The sequence below is a fragment of the Cryptomeria japonica genome, chromosome 8 (assembly GCF_030272615.1).
Source record: "Cryptomeria japonica chromosome 8, Sugi_1.0, whole genome shotgun sequence".
NCBI lineage: Eukaryota > Viridiplantae > Streptophyta > Pinopsida > Cupressales > Cupressaceae > Cryptomeria > Cryptomeria japonica.
Window position 1 is genome coordinate 113915419 of NC_081412.1, and position 19765 is coordinate 113935183.

Below are 19765 nucleotides of genomic sequence, written 5' to 3' on the forward strand. Positions count from 1 at the left end.
ATCATATGAATATCTGAAATTTTCCTATGTTTTAATATATATGTTTTTAGTTGCCATCCCCTAAAAAATGGCCTCCCAAACAATCTATCCTTGAAACACGTCTTCCCATCCCCAAAATATGATGGAACATGGAAAATTAATTTCTCTTTGCCTATCATATATCCAATGTCATTATAAACTACCAAGAACAATTCAACAAACGAACAATAGCCTCAGCTGAGAGAATTATAGATAAGATTAAAATGTCTTGTTTGTTTCCCTGTAAAGTCAAGAGATCATTCTATACTATAGAATGCTTATAAATAAAAACTACAAAAAAATTGAAATTCTTATTCAAAATTGTCTATGGGCCAGTGGTATACAAGGGTGCTGCTTTACTCAGCACAAACAGATCACTGCAAAAGCAATTAGGATATTATATTGCAAACGAGCAGCCAATATGTAAATTAACTTATATTTGGAATAATATAAAATCTATTAGAAACAACATCAAAGTGTTTTGGTACTACATGGTTAAGCCAATTTCAAAGCATTGGTGATTTGATATCATATTCATTCACTAATTTGAGCAGCCAGTCAATTTCTTCATCATGGTTCAAACCATCCTTTCCTATTTTCTCAAATACTGCATGAGCAGCTTTACCACATGATGTAAGTGAAGAAAAGTGAGTTGTAAACCTCTATTTAAAACGTCTAAGAAGTACCTTGAACTCCTCTGCATCTTCTACATTGCCCTGCTCCTCAAAATATTTTAGGATGCCCCTCACATTTTCAGACTTTGGTTGCCATTTTTCAGGTTTCCCTTTTATTAGAGCTTCCTTCATGCTTACAATTGCCTTCGAAATTTGTTTGCTTTCTAAATAACCCTCTGTAAGAATTTCCCAGGTTCTGCCATTTAGATAGCATTTTTTACCTGAGACATTCGCATGAAATATTTCAGCCTTTTCCAACATACCATTCATTACATAAGCTTCAAGAAGTATGTTGGATAATTTCCAATTAATTGTAGGAGCTAAGGACTCCCATCCGTGGAAAATCTGCTCAGCTCCTTCAATGTCTCCAACCTTTACCAATGAAGTAAGCACAGATTTATAAGTTGAAAAGAATGGTTTATCGAAAACCGCCTTTACAGAATGCCATATCCTATAAACTTCCTCTTTTTTACCAAGAACACCATACAAGGTAATAAGAGAATCACATCCGTCAACACATCTTTGAGACATTCTTTTCTTTAATTCTTTCAAAGCAGATTCTGCTTTGTCTACACGACCAGCATTGATGTATACATTTGCTAGGGTCCTGTAGGTTGTCCAATTTACATTATTTCTACTGCCACCCTTTATTTCATCCACAATCTTTTCTACCCCATCAATGTCAGACATGGCACCACATGCACTTATCCATAGATTATAAGTTTGTGGATCCAGTGGCACCTTCATTTCCTTCATATGCTTAACTTCCAAAAGCACTTTGTCTGTTTGGCCAACTGCCATATAGAGAGTCATCATCTCACAATAAGCCTGTCCATCTCTAGCAAAGCCTAACTCTTTAATCTTTTCCATTTGTTGCTCTGCTTTTTCAATCAATCGCTTTTGGACGTAACACTGGAGAAGAGCAACATGGGTTTTTTTATTCTTTGCATTCTCCGGGAGATCAGCAAAATACTCTTCAGCCTGAGCCATCCCATGCACTTGAGCTATCAAGCGCATATGGACAGCACAGTAATCTGTGTCAAACTTAAACATTTTGTGCTTTTGCATCCACTCAGAAACCTGCAATCAAATCCGAAAATCTATTTCATAAAAAAGAATGCTTACACAGAAAAATAAAAATTATCATTCTGTGGTTTCATGCAATCTAAAGCCAACTGAATCCAACATGAACTCAAAACTCTTGAGTCTAAACTAGAACTTCATCTACTCAAATTATTAAAGCACAAAAATTCCAATTTCAAACTGATTGAGGTGTAGAATTATGAGAATGCTACAAACAATGAAACTACAAACCAAACAATCCAATAATGAATGCCCATCCAACTATTTTTGACTTCATAATAAAAAGAAAATAATGAGGAACATATGATCATTTTAGATCATAAATGACAGCATTTAAAGCTTGAATCAAGAGGCATTTAACTAGACAATACTCTTGTTATTGGAGACATTCCATATAGCTCACATTCTGCCATCAGGTTGACATCCTCTTGTGCAGTTTTGGCCACAACAAAGCCACCAAGCCAAATAACCTCCAGTGCCATCATGATGTCACATCCTCATAAAAGGACCGTTTTGACATCAGACATTATGTGGTTGGTGATATAAATAAATAACGAAAGAAAAGGTGTTGGGGATGAAGTTAATGTGAAGGTATGGACAGCTTGGTGTCACCTGCAACTGTGTATACAGAGGTATGGCAACCCTCTGCAGATTTTAATTCCTTAAGGAGATTAAGGGATGGCACAGGTATGGGTCCCCTGCTAGGGTATGGGCATCCCTTGCCACATTTATAAATTGTGTTCTCAGGGAGTACGAGGAGGGCAATATATGGATAGTTTGATTCTTTGAAAAGGGGTAGAAACATTCAGGCATATGCAATTGGCAGGTGAAAAGCTAAATTCCACAACTGTTGCCAGTGTCCTCCCTGGCTGGATCAAGAGAAAAGTTGTTTGGTGAGGTCCCTAAAAGAAAAAGAAAAAAAGGGGCGTGGTCTCATGGAATGCAAGAGGATTGCAGGATTTGTGCAATAATTTATTTAGGTTGGAAGATATAATCAAGCAGAGCAAAGAGAAAAATTTGGCACAGACCAAGAGTCCCTTAGATGGTGACAATGTCAGGTGGTACTTTTGCAAGGTTCCTCTTGCTCCTGACCAAATCGTTGCCTTAGTTCCTGCAACAGAGATAGTGGGAAAGGGTGAATATTTTTGTTTTGGCATGCAAGTACCTCTGGCATTAGAGGCTTATTTTCTCTAGAATGAGGAGGAATGCCTTTTTGCCTAGTGGAGGGAGTATACCAAATGTAGTGAGGGCCTAGATGAAATTGGAAGCATAACAATTATTTCACATGGAAGTGAAACCAAATCAAGCAATGTCTTGGGGCAAAGGTTGGAATGTAGTTCACATTCAGCACTTAGTTTTGGTTAAATCTATGGCAATGCTGAAGAGCCAGTAGGAGTACCTTTGAAAGGAAAGGACACTATAACATATGAAGCAATGATTATCATCCCAATATTCTTGAATATGAACTGTTAGCATACTTCACATTGTCCTAGATAGGATGAAGATGCACATAATGGATGCCCAAGATTTTATTAGGAACATAGAAATGGTTAGATACAAATCCAACATGACCACTTGTTAATGCCTTTCTATTTGGAGCTCTATGCAATTGTTTTCAAACCTTACGTCAATTTCCAAATGACCCTGCAATAGAATACAAGAACAATAATGATCCCAAAGCCAACCAGCAGAAGTCTATTGAAATATGTTAAAGCTACCATTTGCTATTACCACGAGTAAGAAATACTGGTAGTGTTTCATGAGAAAAATTTATGACAATACAATGAATAAAGCAAAAGCCACCCAAAGCCAAGTGAAGTCAGAAATAGAAGGAAAGCTCTATACACATCACTGGACAGCACCTTTTTATAGAATAGCTGAGTTTCATAATACAGAACAAACATATAGTTTCCACAAAACATGATCTTCTGCATGTTAATAAATTCCCCTTACTATAAAATGAAAGAAGGCTTCATACAGCGTAGGCCCAAATTGATGGCAAGAAGATTTCTTAACTTTTTAGGTGGTTGTAGCTTAATAATTTTTTGTTACCAAATTACATTAAGTCGTGAAAATCAAGTTTACCAAAATCCTTTAGAACACTTCCAAGAGTAGCTTTGCATCCTATTGGTTCAAAAGGAAGGAAAGTGTATCAAGAATATGTATTTACCCCTAGCCAGATGTGATAATTAATTAAGTAGGTTACTCTCTATAAGGTGGTGTGTAATTATATCACATGGGTAATGTGGACCACATGTTTAAAAAAATGTGCCCCATATTTCAAGTCAGTTTTATTAATAAAGACATCCCCTTATTTTCATAATAAGTTGCCAACATCTAATATTATGTTGAAATTGGGGCATTCGTGCATAATTACATTGGCAACTGTTTGGACTTTATATTGAACATTTAGTGTGTATGGATTTGGCATGTGTTGGGCCCTAAATATCCACTTATACAACTGTCACCGCAAGGATTCTCTAGGTTTATAAGGAAATAATTGGATAAATTAAGTGGTTGGGTCAATGTCCCAGAATTGTTCTGTTGTTATGATGATAATTCTATAATTAAAATGTCAAAAAGTATTTTAAAAAGGGACACAATTTTTATTTTTATTTTCCTTCGCTACATCAGTGAAGTTCATGAGTAATCTATTTCTCCTTTTGTTGGAATTCTGGTAGTTTTTGAAAAGATATATGAATAATAATATAAGTGACGATGACTTCATTTAAAGGCAGCACTAGAACCACACTATATGGAAACTATCAGATGAACTAAAGGACTTGTACCAGATATTTGCCTGATAAAAAATAAGGAAACTATCATTTAATAAAATGATGTTGAGATTGAGTTAAGAGAAACCATTTGCAATCATATAGGATAGCATCACCTAATATCTTATTGTTAACCATGAAGAACGTAATCAATTATAAGTGCTGAGTGAAAATGCTATGTAGTAAGAAAACTGAACTGATATAAGAGTATAGGACTGCGCCATAGAGTAAATAAGATTAGAGGGTAAAGAATATTATTATTCATTTTATAAATGTACATCTTCGTACGATGATATAAATGATATATTGTTGCACATTGGTCTCAAGTATGACTCAAATATTGTATTAAAGTAATATTGTAATATTTAGCTTATAATGGTCATTTAAGTCGTTTAGTTAGTTTTTAGTATCATTCTTTTCTGTAAATCAGTCAGTATTTAAAACCTTTCTATTCTATCTTTAGTTCTCAATTGTATCCATTATGGAAAGATCTTCTATAATTGCTTATATAAGGAGTATTCCTCTCCTTTGTTAATATTACAATCAATTATTATTTCATGGTATCAAAGCATAGGTTCTTTTTTTTAGTGAATTATTTAAATAAATAAAAAATCGTGGTCCATTTACCCAGAAATTTTGAAGAAAATTCTAGAATTTTTTTATCTGTTTTTTTTAAACAAAAATTGTGGGGTTTTTTTTGGCGGATTTTTTATAGAATAAAATTTATGGTTTTTTCTGTTGGAGATCAAGGGTTTTTACCAGCAAAGTTTTTCAATGATTTTTTGATAAAAATCGTGGTTTTCTGGTCAAGGATTTTTTTGGGTTGTTTCTGGACGTTTCAGCTCTATTGTCTTTCAGTGGATTTGATCTATTGCAAATTGTGTGCCTACAACGAGGGTGTTTTTTTGTGATTTTTTAACAAAATCGTGGGTGTTGCTGTTTTTTCCAAAATATTGGAGGGTTTTTGACTTGGTTTTTTTGACGATTTTTGGATTTTCAAATGTGCAGATTTAGAGCGATTTTCCAGAAAATTGTGAGTATTCAAAATTTTTGCACGATTGTTTTTTAAACAAATTGTGGGTTTCAATTTATTTTTTTCCGATTTTTTATCAACAAAATCAAAGGTATTTAAGTAATTTTTTTTATCTCATTTTCCATGTGTCTGTGGTAACCTTGATCATATGAAGAAGTTCTACAGAAAGCAGTTGGCTGATCAAAAATCCAACTAGGGAGGGTCTCAACAGCAAGCGCATGTCATAGAGCATTCAAAGGATGAGTCAGCCTTCTATGCATTCATGGCCAAAAGACTAGCAGATCATGACAAGTCTTTTGCACGGTAGTTAGTAGAATGACCATCAAGGGAGAGTATTAAAGTAATATTGTAATATTTAGCTTATAAAGGTCATTTATGTCATTGAGTTATTTTTTATTAACTTTCTTTTCTTTAAGTCAGTAAGTATTTAGAATCCTTTTATTTTGTCTCTAGTTCTCGATTGTTTCCATTATGGAAAGATTTTCTATAATTGCTTATATAAGGAGTACTCCTCTCGTTTGTTAATATTACAATCAATTATTATTTCACATTGATCATGTTTAAAATAAGTATGTAATTATTGTTATGTGTATTTTGAGGTCTAAAAGGATGTTCTATATGGTTATGATACTTGATTTTATAGAACCATATGGTGGGTGGGAAAACTGACTTGGACCCATGTCTAGGCTTTTGGCATAATTAATGCCTATAACAATATTTTGACTACTTTATAGGGGTGTACACCTCTATCAATGTCGTAATGTTAGATTGAGTCGAGATTGCCTAGCAACCTTGTAACTAGATATGTTCGGATCGTGCCTAGAGAGACATATCTTGAATAATAGTATTATTGACAAAACCTAACTAACCTTTATTCTTTCATGTAAAAGAATCTTTATGTTTATAGTGACCCAAGGAAGCATTAATCGTTTGGGGAATAAATCGGCAAAACAAAAGTATAAGATTTTTTCAAAAAATCGGGAAAAAATCGGATATACAAAAAAATGTGCAGAAAAACAATAAAAATTACTTTTTTTTAATATATTAGGGCATTTCCATACATACATACATACAGTATATAATTCTACTTACATATTGTATAAGAAATAAGTAATAAGAAATATAGTAAGAATTATATACTACATATACTATATACAATTCTTACTATATAATTCTTACAGGATATATACAATTATTTAGTAGAAAGACGGCTATTTATCAGAAATTAGATGGCTATACTATTGTAAATACCTCAGAAAATGAAGTCGCCGGTAATGCCCTTTGTCGCACGACCAAAAAACACCACCTATTCGCTTCCCTTCGACTTCAACTTTGCCTCTTAACCTTAGCCACGAGCTGAGTGAGTAACCTTGAAAAAAGACGGCTATTTATCGAAATTTGCAAACATTTTAGGGTTTTCGCGAGCTTTTGCGCAGCACAATTAATCGCATTTTTTTGGTGATTAAAACCGAAAAAAATCGTTGAAAATCAGCAAACAATCGGTCAACAATTTTTCCAATTTTTGGGGCGAATTAATCGGGAGCAGTGCCAATTGCCGATTAATCGGGATTTTTTCCTGACTATTGCTTCTTTGGTTTATACAACATTGGTGTGCGTTTGGAAGGCAAAATAAATATTAGTTGGCCAAGATTTAATTAAACCCCTTGAGTAATGGTACTTGAGTGGTTATGAAATCTCGAGTACAAGAACCTAGTTGTATGTTCCTTAAGAGAGACCTTGTGAAAAGAACATGTGGCTTCATTCCCATTTGGAAGTAAGTATATAGGCAATCCTAGAGCGAAGGATGCCATAACTCCAAGGTTGAAGTTGTTTTCAAACTTGTTTGACATTCCCTCTCCAATAGGCTTCAATTTGAGGCTTCAATTTGTATTGGATAGTCATGAATGAGTTAAAGAAGCCTAATAACTTGTATCTAATACATAATGTGCTTCTAAATAGTAAGTTGAATGAAGTTGATGGATTTGACTACTTTATAGTCATTATTTGTTTAGGTATAATGAGTACAAACCACCTCATGTTGGTTCAAAGTGATTTATATGTATTTGTGAAATTCAATGCATGGGCTACTGCAAGGGATTAATCAGCATTCACTTGGCTCATGAAGATGAAGGTTGCCAAGGGCTACCCTAGTTATGATACAAGAAGGGTTGTGTGGGTAGTTACCCTACCATGCGAGTAATGGTAACCGAAGGGTTAGCAAGCAATCACCTATAACACAAGGGTGATCGATGCTAAGTGCTACCCAAGTTGTAAAGAAGATAGCTAACAATATCACTAAGGTCAGAAGGTGGTATATGTCAAAAGTTACATCTTAGGTGGATAGACTTGTCACCAATGGCCTATGGGCAACTGAAGTAAGAATCCATCAAACTAGATAGCTTCACTACTTGTGGAAATCTCACTTGTGCCTATATGACCTTTGGGATAAAGGGTGGAACCCAAGTGTAGTATGGGATACACTAAATCCTCTTCATAGTTGTCTGATGATGTCATGAGGTATGAGATGCTTACCATCATCATGATGGGTGCAAAAGATGGAGGAAAAGGATGGGACCCATAGTGTAGTGCATAATGCATCAACATTCTTTTTCTATTTGGGATGCACTAAAAGGGTAGGTATTAGTCACTCATTGTGTAAATGACCTCAGGCTATGTGCACATTGTTGTTGATGCCCTTGCCAATGATGACATCAAGTAGCATGGATTGTTTGATTATCATCATAGATGACGATGGATTGGAGAAAAGGCTGGGACTCATGGTGTACCATGGGATGCACTGACATTCCTTTTCCAAGTGAGATCCTACAAGCTTATGTGATTGTGAACTAAGTGGTGGAATGATACATGCATCAAGTTGCATCCATGTTCACTTTACCAATTGCTTATGTAAACATGTGATATGTAAGTGTGGATCACTCACATTGGATATATGTGATGTATGCTTAAGCTAGTAACTAATGTACTTTTAATGTATGCATGAATTGATTACTTTGGTACTTATGATGTATGTATGAGCTAGTTGTTGTTGTAGTTGTAATGTGTGTATAAGCTAGAAACTATTGTACCTATTGTGCTTGTGATGTGCACATACACTAATCATTGTTGTACTTGTGACGTGTATGAGCTAGTCACCTTGTGTATATGTGATGTATGCTCAAGATAGTCACTATGTGCAAACTTGGGATTTTGGAATGATATTGACCCTATGTGTTTTTGTGTGTATTTGTAAACTAATGAGTGAATTGAAAACTTAGACAATTATCTTTATCATTATCATAATATCATTGATCAATGAAGTACAATACTATCAATATAAAAGATTCAAATGCCATTATTATTATTAAAAGCAATACAACCTTCAAATTCAGACAAGAAAGGTGGAGGACAAATCAAAGGAGGTAATTTATTTAGACGGCATTGATCCTATAGTGATTGGATAGGACAAGGTGAGACCCCATTGTCTATTGCAAAAGAGATTCTTGTTGATGAGAAGCAAGCAAAGGAGGATGTGGCTGCAACAAACGAGGCTACTAGAATATCATTGGATGATATTAATGAGGTAGAGTAATCATTGCCACAAACATAGCCTTCAATGTCGAGCAAGGAGCTGCAACAAAGTGCAAGGATTAGAACCTCTTCCCAAGTTTTCACTAGACCAGGGAAGACGAAGATGTAAAATGTTGTAATATGCAATTTATGAATTATGTAATGATTTTCATAGGCAATCATCATAAATTCATAATAGTTGACAGCTAACTATTGTATTAATATTCCACATGATAATGTGATTTTGTACTCATTTGTATTGAAATGAATCAAATTTAATAGAAAACAATTTTGTACTTGTATATGGAGTCATTGGATACATTTTGTCATTGAATTTTGCAAAAAAAAAATCTGTTTCTACTTTCAGTCTTTGCTGAGTCACAAATTTTGGGTCTGCCGAGTTTTATGGAGTCAAAGTCTGCCAAGTATGGCATTTTTCTTTTGATTTCTAGTTAGTATATATTCTCTTGATGGACAACAACTACATTTTCTTCCATGGGTGCATTGCATGTTCAAAACATATGCTTGAATGAAGAATTAAATGAAGAGAAGACAAAGAGCATGAGCTCTTTCTAACCTTTTTATAGTATCATTTAAATATGCTGGTTACATACATGCAATAAATTAATATAAATTCTCAAATAATTCCATGAGCCAACTGAATTGGGGACAAAATATGTTGAAAATAATATACTTTACACTTTTCACCTTATGTTTCTGTACTCATTTTGGTGCCCACACCTATAGTCATGTTTTAGGTCTCATTTAGCCTATTTGTTGGCCGAAATCTATCACTCTTATGTAATGTACACATTACTAGACATCTATTTTTTGTCGTTGGCTTACATCAAAAGTTTGGAGGCCTAATAGCTAAAGACGCAAGTGCCCCCAAATGTTAGTGTCCACATTCAAATTCAAATCTCACCCCACTAACCATTGGAAACCCTAGGCCTAATGCTTCCTTTGTAATGTCCCCTTTCGGGATTTACCCTAATTTAGTCCGAGACAATAATTCTAACTTAAAGCGAGAGTTGTAATATTTTAAATAATATAATTTTATCAAATCTAAATGCATTTCATTCTAATATTTGATAAGCTTCTCCGGTTTGTGTACTTGAAACATATTCCTCCATGTTAGGAGTTTTTGCTACTCAACTGATCCCTTGAGATTAGATTAATAATAAAATAAAATCTTCCCCACATATTCTATTAAGTCTTCCACAAATCTCAATATAAAATTCTGCTACAAATTATTTCTCCAATCCGATGTAATGCATAGAATAAGTCTGCCCCAATATACCCACAATATCCCTTTAACTCTGTTCCAGATTTCTCTTTATTTTTACTACAACCTGAACATCATATCCTCTGGTAATTTGCAACAAGTCTCCTTATGGGCTTTCAATTAATTCTGAAATAACAGACATATCTTCTTCCCTTTCGAAATCCATAAGTCACCCAGTCATATGGCCACACCTTTCAACTCTTAGATTCTCTTCATAATGAAGATCTTAATTTCATTTTTAAGTCTGATCAAAATTCCTGTTATGGGTTTCTCAATCTGCCTTCTTTTTCTTTATGCTATACACAACACCTCATACACACACTACTGTTTCCCCCTTTTAGAATTATTATCACAACATTATTTTCACACCCCCATCCTCCCACTTCAAATTGATTCTATTTTCCTTATATAGCTTTCACATAACTAATCCTGAAAGGTTACTTCTTTTGTAACCCAACGGTTTGTGACAATAATTATATTATTCATTTAAATTAATTCAATAACTATCGGTTTTGTCTATGCCATGTTTACCATTAGTTACACTTTAATAATAACTATTGGTTCTATTTATTATACTTGATTTAGAACCATGATTTTGTTAAGTCATTGATTCACTAGCTTCTGTTTTGTATAATTGATAAAAAAATTTATTTGAATATTTCAAGAATATTATTAGTAATAAATGTTAATAAATATTAATTAAATAATAATATTTAATAAAAAATAAATTTCAAAAATTTGTTGGTAATTATTATATTAACAATTAATTAATAAGAATAATTGCTTCATTTCGGATATATATAACGATCAAGGAAGGGACATGACATCCTTAGTAAGTTTTCTACTGGAAAACTTCTTGGCGTCTTCCTATAAACTCACTATCACTCTTATTTTGAAGGCTCTAGATTCTCGTCCCACTCTTGTTCTGCAAATTCTAAGTTCTTTATTCTCACTATTAACTCTTTTGCAAGTGTGTTTTAGACATCTACCTTGGCCTATTACACACCCTCCATGGCTAAAATATTCCATCTATCTATTCATTTTGCTAGTCTTGAGTCCTCCATCACTTCCCTCGCTCCTTGTATCTCCTCTTCATTCTCTTAGCTAGGTTATTTCTTCCATTAATATTCCAAATCCAAGGCTTCGAAAATACTTCCATTCCTCCTCGCAGATCAGTTGCTTACATCTATCCCTTAGCATCATCTTTTGCAAATCAATTGACCATTCCAGTTCCCTATCTCTCCTCCATTGCACTTGCATAGACCACCACAGCCTAGACATCCTCCTAAGTTTTCCTCATAGTTGCAAAACCTTGCACACACCACCATCACCACCACTTAAGGATAACATATTCCCTAAATTTACTTGCTATATGCATAAGTCAATACATGCCAAATAGGGGATTGACTAAGTAGCACTAGCCCTTTTTTTTCCCTCTTTCATACTTTAGCCATCAATATCAATGTTGGAAATCGCACACATCACGTGGCTTGTAAAACTTAGGCAAGCAACCATATAAAGTTATTGAGCAATTGAAGCTAAAGACATCAATATCTAACAAGATCACCAATATCCTAGAGCAAACACCAATAGCTAAGATTTTCCAAATCTTTTTGTGACAAACTAGAGAGCTCCAGCACTCTCTTCTAAGCCATTTCTAATCACCTTCAGTCTTATGTATCATTAATTAAAGAAACAAAAATGTTTTCCAACCTCCTTTGCCAATTTCTCAGAAACATTTTCCATTCCCAGCCCTAACATTTGAATGTAATTAGCTTGAAATCTGAAAGTTTTTGTTTGAATGAAATCAAATCAGTTAAACACTATGTTACCCCAAGTTTTTGAGATGGGAACAGTAGGGGACTTGAATGCATTTAGCTTGAAATCAGAAAGTTTTTGTTTGAATGAAATCAAATTAGTTAAACACTATCTTTCCCCAAGTTTTCGAGGCAAGAATGGTAGGGGACGAGATAAAAGTTTAGTGGATGGATTGTTTAGGCCATTTTTGGAGATGACAAGAGATGGCAACGGGGACAGCTTTATTAAAAACAGGGAATATTAAAATATATAGAAAAATTTAAAATATTCATATGATGACATTGATAAAGCATTCAGCATATACATCCTATATCCTTAATACATAACATTTTTATTGAATTGAGAGTTCCAATGAGAATCGAACAAATTAGCAAATATCAAAAGACTAATATTATATTTTATAGTATTGATGATATTTGAATCTTAATTAGTATGATGTATTTCATCATTGATCAATGATATCATGATAGTCATAAATATAATTGCTTAAGCTGGCAGTTATGGTCTTGTTGGTGTTTGTTTTATCATCTACCAAACATTAGAATAAGATGCCCGAAGGTATTCTATCCTCTCCTGAAAAATCACTACTGATTCCAAGGTCTATATATGCGAACAAGCGACTTTAGTGGGATAGCTACTCAGGTAGTGTTTGCTGAAAATCTCAAGGGGGACTTATGTTAACAAATGTCTTTTAAGCTTCTGGACTTAGACGGATTTAGCAATTTTAGGCTCTCTTTTTTTTTAGATTTTCCGAGATTTAGACTTTCAAAAAAAGGAAAAAGGGGTAGGGTTTCAGAAGGCTGATCTAATCCTACAAATTCTGGAGACGGTATTAACTAGGTGCTCTCGGGAAACCACACTTTGCTTTGCCACACTGAGGACAACTACACAAAGCGGGTGCAATCTTCAACGGGTTGTGCTTATGATTGAAATGTTGGCATGCACAAAGGATAGGCTCATACTAACTTTGCACGGTGAGAAGGAAATCATCCATTCACCAAAAGTATGAGCAAAGATGCACCATCAATTAACACTTATCAAATCCTTCATTCCATTCTAACAACATGAAAGCAAATCTAAATTAACTTTAACTAAAGTGTTGAGGAAATTGAAACCATGCTAATCATTCAAACAACAAAGATTACAAAGCCTTAATAGAAAGTGCACATGCAATACATTATTTGAAAATATGACCTTCACGCAACAATATATCAAAAACCTCACACTCTCCCAATGAGAGGAGGTAGCCTTATATAGTTTTTTAGAAATCAATAAACAGTCGAGATCAAAACAGTGATCAAGGGCCCAGATTGAAAGCTACAAACCCTAATTAGGGTTTCCCAAAACTCTATTAGTTTGAAAGAATGAGAAAGTGACAAGTGGCACGACTGCTATTGTCATTGAGGTGAGTGTCCAGTTTCCCCTTTTGCAGATTCAATGTATCTGGACACGATGAGCCTAACCTCTTCCATAGTGGCACTTGGCAAGTTGCTAATCTGGAAGTCAATGATGTCCACATCATCAATACATGTGGCGAGGATCCCTTCCCACTCAACTGCTTCGGCAATAAAGTTCTCGTCAATGAAGAGAAAACTTGCAATCCTTGAAAGATCGCCCTTATCAATCATCCCCGAGTCTTTGAAAAAACTCGACTAAATTCTGGCTCTTAGGTTCTCTGCTTGCAAGTGTTATTCTCGTATACACTCTTTCTTCCAGATCTCTGAAGCTACACGAAACACCTTACTCAAAACTTCTTTGACACTTTCCTCTGTCTCAAAGCACTTAGTCTCGTATTTCCTGGTGACCAAAGCATAACACTAGGTGTTAAAGTCATATCTATCCCCAGCCTATATGACACCTGCATCCACCAAACTTCGTTTTGACACACCTCAAATAACCTTCAATTGCGGAAGTATTTCATCTTGAATTTCTTCAACATCTTCCCAATTTGCAGCTAAGTCCTGAATTCAGTTGACCAATGAAGAGGCCGACTCATGTGCTGATACTAAATTTTCTATAAGTGTGTCAACACGTGCCGAAGCATCTGAAATCCATTCCTTAGCCTGTGTGAATGTGCCCTTCATGTCCTCGTAATCTTTCATTGACTCTTGCTGAAGAGGTTGCGGAGGGGTGACTGGTATCTCATGGTTGAGTGGCCTGGTTAAATGGAGAACATATTTCTTCCACTGTTGATTCTCTTCCTCAACCTTCTTTCTTTTCTCCTTCTCCTAGGCTAGCCTTGCCTTGAGGGCGTTGCAAGAGTCGTCAAAGTACTGGACTTCTTGGTCCTGAGTAGGCTTACCCAACTCTATAGTAGTAATCTTATAATCCTCTGAGGCAATATTGTCCCGAGTTTTTCCTTCTTTTGGCACAGCCATCTAAACTGTCCTAAACCCTGCACTATCCCTCTGAATCAAAGAGAATAATCTGGCTGGCTTAGGTGGCTTGATTATGACTGGTTCATTCACTTTTGCCAAATATGTTGTTGTATTCTCTTCAAAATGGGTTCCCTTGGGACCTTAGACCTTATCCTTTCCCTCAACCAATCAGGAATGGTTGACTGCTCCACAGTATTTTGATCAAATCCATCATCTGTCCTTCCTAGTCCGATAACTATACCATCGAGGAAAACTACTGGGGGCTCAGGCTCTTCAACTTCTGTAGCTGCATTTAAAACTTGTTCCCTGTCCGGACTTTGGACAGCTTCTCTCATTATTTCCTCAATCGAAGGAGAAAGCACTCTTACTTCATTATTCACCATATATGTGTCCATCAACTACTCTTCAACTGTATTTTGATCAGGCACAGCAGATGCAACACTCATAATGGAATGACCATCGTTGGACTAACGTCTCTCCCCAACAACTTTCTTTCCCCTGGCCTTTCCAAAGCTTCCAACTAATTCCTTCCTTTTCCGGGACCCAACACTCTCTGGATTCCGAGCATTGCCTGCAGAGATAAAAGGGTCGGAGGACAGAAAGTCATCTACTCCCATTAAATCATAGGTCAAGGCCACACCTTTAGACTTCAATTGTTTCGTCCTATCAGATGTCCACCACTTGGAGTATTCAACCACCGACCTCATGAGGTCTGCCAGATCTGACTTCTCTCCTTCTGACCAATTGACCAAGGCTAGTGGCTCATTCCTCATCTTCTCAAAGCCTGGCTGTTGAAGCTCAAGATTGTCTTCTACTTGATCAGCAACTCTAAATACTTTCGTTGCTCTTACCATGCTCAAGGGAATCCTTGACCAAAATCTCCTCTTGATTTCGAAACTATCAGCTGTGTTAGCCCAATAATCTTCCAAATCAGCTCTATGCTCAAATGCCATCCCTTCTACCCTTTTTATCTTATGGAATGGATCAAAGTTCTTTCTTGCTTTGTACTAGTAGAAAGGGTACCAAGCCAGCTCTTTCTCTGTCGTGGCAGCGGCTTGTGATGACGGGCACGTCTCTAGTCCATTTCCAATCGTGAGAGAGGAGGTTTCGGCCTTCTTCTGCTTATCTCTTTGAACTGTCATATAGCCCTCTAATTGCCTCACAATCTCTAGTAGCACAATTCGGTTGGTAGGGTAAGTTGAGAGCTTATAGGGAGATTCAGAAAACCCCTGAATTCTGATGTAGGTGAACTTCGAGTATTGAATATACCAATATCTAAATCTACTTATGAAGTCCATAGACTCTTGAGAGAGTCTCTAATGTAGTCCACCTTGCAGTGTCCATGTGATGTGCATCTGAAATGTATCATTCACCCTCTTGAAATGGAACTTTTCTTCCATGTGAAGCTGGGGATAACAGTCATAGACAGGAAACTGATTTTCTTTGTTTTCCACTTCCCCTCTGCAAGTGAGGCCTCTGTATCTGTAGGTTCTAGCTAGGGAATAGAACAAGTACGAGCTCATGAAATAGGTCCTTCAGCTAGCTAGCTATTCGCTTCCAGATTCTTCAACTAGCTATCCAAGTTATCACTTATCATTCGAGCCCAGTCTATCATCTTGACTCCGTTCATTATTTCGTTTATGAAATAATACATCCAGGGCTCAAATGGAGCGCCTTGAGGATTACCCATTATCCTGTTCAACAAGACAATCATATCTCCAATATCCTCTTTGAAGTACGCCCTCACCAAGCTTTTCCTCTGTAGTTTGGAGGCACCTTTCCTTGGCTTGTCCAACTAGGAATGATTGACAATGGCGTCATACTCCTCCAAATGATCCCGATACATGTGATCAGCTTCATCCTTGGTTACGTAAACAGCATTATGATATTCTGGAATTCTGAAGGCTTCCCTGATGGCCTCATCGCTGATGTTTGCCAACACTCTTCCATCTGGTGCGATAATATCCCTACTGACAGGGTTGTAGTGCCTAGCGCACTCAGCTACCAACTATGTGCACTGCATGGTAGGGAGAAAACCGACAGCATGCACGATGCCACTCTTCATCATCTTTCGCGCGGTCACGGTAGGCACAAGGTTATCTAAACTTAACATCCACTTCTTGAACTCCCTCAGATTGATATGCCCGAGGTTAGTATCGCTGATATTCTTCCATTTTGAGTTCATCCTCAATTCAAGAGGAGCATCCTTGTCTGCTTGGAACTTCATCATGCCTAAAATCTGCTAATAAACATGAAGCTTAAGTTAGAAATCAGATCTTAGATTAAAGAAAATCGAGGTTGCGAATGGCTAAGTGCTTGGAGCTTTGATTTCATTTTCATACTTAGCCATGAGAATGGAATTTTCACATGTAAACTCTCCAACCTAAGGACATTTATGATTGCAATCCAAAAAAAACCAGGTTTTATAACTTCAAAACTCTCATTCCATTTAGTCTAAAAATGATCCTTCTTAATGAAAATTTGGACAAATCCATAAAAATCACTGCCAATGAATCTGGGAAACTCAAAAAATGCAATAAATCTGCATTTTAAAACCAACTTCACCTTCGAATGAATGAGAATATGGCTAGAAGATAGGAGTCTTAAGAAAACTCAAAAAAAATTGATGAATCTGCCTTCTACTAGCTAGTTCGACTCCAACAATCTGCAGGTATTTTGACAAGAATGAAGCTAATAAATCAAAATTCCTCAAGAAGCTCGCCCAACCTGCAAGAGATATCCTTGCAACACTTCCAATCTAAAAAAAATTCTTCCAAATGACCTTCAATCTGCGAAATAATTCTCAGTGTTTTCCTTAGCTTGCTCAGAAAGTTCGAGCTTCTCGTGTGAGAATGAAGAAGTAAAGAATGTATTTGTAATGAAGTTGGTTTTCACAATTAGAAACACGCAAATATCCATCCAATTCATGTTTCTAAATTCGATTTCAACCTTGAGAAAGTTTCCAATTCGATTTTGAGTTGTGCTGTCATCTCTTTGAGTTCGAAAATCTTATTCTTGTGCAACTTTCTAAATTGATTTTAGTCTATATATCCGAACTTGATCTTTTAAACATCTTCCTAACTTTCTAATTTGGAACTCGGTCCAAAATTGCCTCAATCTGCAAATATCTTCTTTCTACTTTCGATTTATGGTTTGAACTTCTCACAAACTTGAGTTTCAATTTTGATTTCCTAGCTCATTGATCTTCGAATATCTCTTTTTTTTAACTTTCTAAATTAGTTAGCAAGTGACATCACTTGTATCTTCACTCAATTTTGAACTTGTTGTTGACTTTGTTTGACTTCCAAGAGTAGGACAGAGTTTTGAGACTTCAAACTTGATGCTTGGGTGGAGTTTTTAGGCTTCTCCAAGAGTGGCGGACTTTCTTTGCCTCAATTTCCAAGACTAGGGCGGACTTTTGAGAGGTCATCGTGATCATGCATGGGTAAGGCGGACTTTGAAGGTGTCACCAAGGAGGGTGGACTTTTCTTCTACCTCCATCATAGCTTGGGCGGAGTTTTAGACTTCCTCTTTCATGTTTGAGGATGGCGGACTTTGAAGGCATTGTCAAGCATGGCGGACTTTGAGACTTAAGAAGGAAGGCGGACTTTTGAGACCACTCCCAAGGCGGACTTTTTAGCTCTCTCCATAGGGCAGACTTTGGAACCTATGACCACCAAGGCAGACTTTGGAGAGACACCAAGGAGGGCGGAGTTTGAAGGTACCTCAAGCATGGCGAACTTTTGGTAGGCCTCAAGGATGGCGGACTTTAGAAGTATGCAACTTGGGCCGACTTTTCTAGACATGATCATGAGGGCGAACTTTTGTGCTCCCTCCAAGGTGGACTTTTGAGACTCTAGGCAAGGCGAACTTTTGATGCCTTCACCAAGGATGGCGGAGTTTTAGTCCATTCCCAAGGCGGACTTTTACAACTTCATGGAGGGCGGACTTTTGGAAGGCCTCAAGAGGCTTGCACACCATCATGGGCAGACTTTCATGGCTCCATTGCATAGGGTGGACTTTGAGGACACCTCCATCATTAGCACCTTGGGCAGAGTTTTCATCACCTGCCATAACACTCAACATCATTCATTAGCCGGACAGAGAAAAATATTTGGAAAATTTCAAAATTCCACAAATTTAACAATTTTAACCAGATTAACTTGAAATTTGAAATCCATACTCAAGCAAACCATTTGAAGCATCATGACCCCTAAAATGTAGGAACCTAGCTTTTTAGGTCAAAACTTGGAAATTCTTGATCGCGATCGAAGCAAGCCAATGGTATCAATGCAAACCCTAGGTCCCCACTCTGAAAAAGCAAAAAGCAGGCATCCCTAAAAAATAGGAAAAACTTTCTAAAAATAGCCATATCAGGGATTGGGCTAAAAATGCCAAAAACGAAACTTGCTAAAAAAATAGGAAAAAGCAAAAAAGCAAACTTTTCGTTCAAATCAATTGCGTTCTTCATCCTTTGGCCTTTCTAGGCACTTTGATTGTATCCAGACTTTGTTATCACTTGGCTTACAAAAACTACCTTTCAATCTCTAGGACTCGAACCGTTCAAAACTGAGCAAGGCTTACAAAAACTACCTTTCAATCTCTAGGACTCGAACTATTCAAAACTGAGCAAGGCTTGACAAAACTGAAGCGGAAGGCCACGGGACACTAACAAAAACCCTAGAAAGCAGGAAAGGAGAGGGTCCCCATTTGCAATGGGGCAATGTGTGAAAAAAGATCACAACAGGTCTCCACTCCCAAACTTGCAAGTTCAAGCACTGGAAAAAAACCCTAGGACTCCATTAATCTAGGTTCTTTTCTTTTGATTGAATTTATAGTTTCTATTATAGTCCTGTTGTGACCATTTCACACATCGCCCCATCAGAATGGGGACCCCCTCTTTTTCTTAGGGTTTTGCTTTCCCTTAGTTAGTTTTTCTCTCTGCTTGCTTGGGTTCGGAGTGAGTGAGTGGTTGCCTGAGCTGGCTAGTTTAGGGTTAATCTCTGAGGGCTTGTTTTAGGGTTTCTTTCAAGCTGAGTCTAGCCTAGTTTTGGGAGGTCGTTAGTCATCAGCCTGGAACCTTAAATGAAGTATTCCTTTCAGGACAATCCGGATGGCGAGATTGAAGAGCAAGG

The 19765-nt window shown here is 36.6% G+C and overlaps 1 protein-coding gene across 1 annotated transcript in view; it reads right to left on the reverse strand.

The window, feature by feature from the left end:
• Positions 1-305: 305 nt before the first annotated feature.
• LOC131031268 (large ribosomal subunit protein mL101 (rPPR4)) overlaps positions 306-19765 on the reverse strand; it is a 38475-nt gene continuing 19015 nt past the window's right edge. The window contains exon 3 of the mRNA XM_057962342.2: positions 306-1772. Within this exon, the coding sequence (XP_057818325.1) occupies positions 681-1772 (1092 nt within the window). The 3' untranslated portion in view covers positions 306-680. The remainder of the gene's footprint in view (positions 1773-19765) is intronic.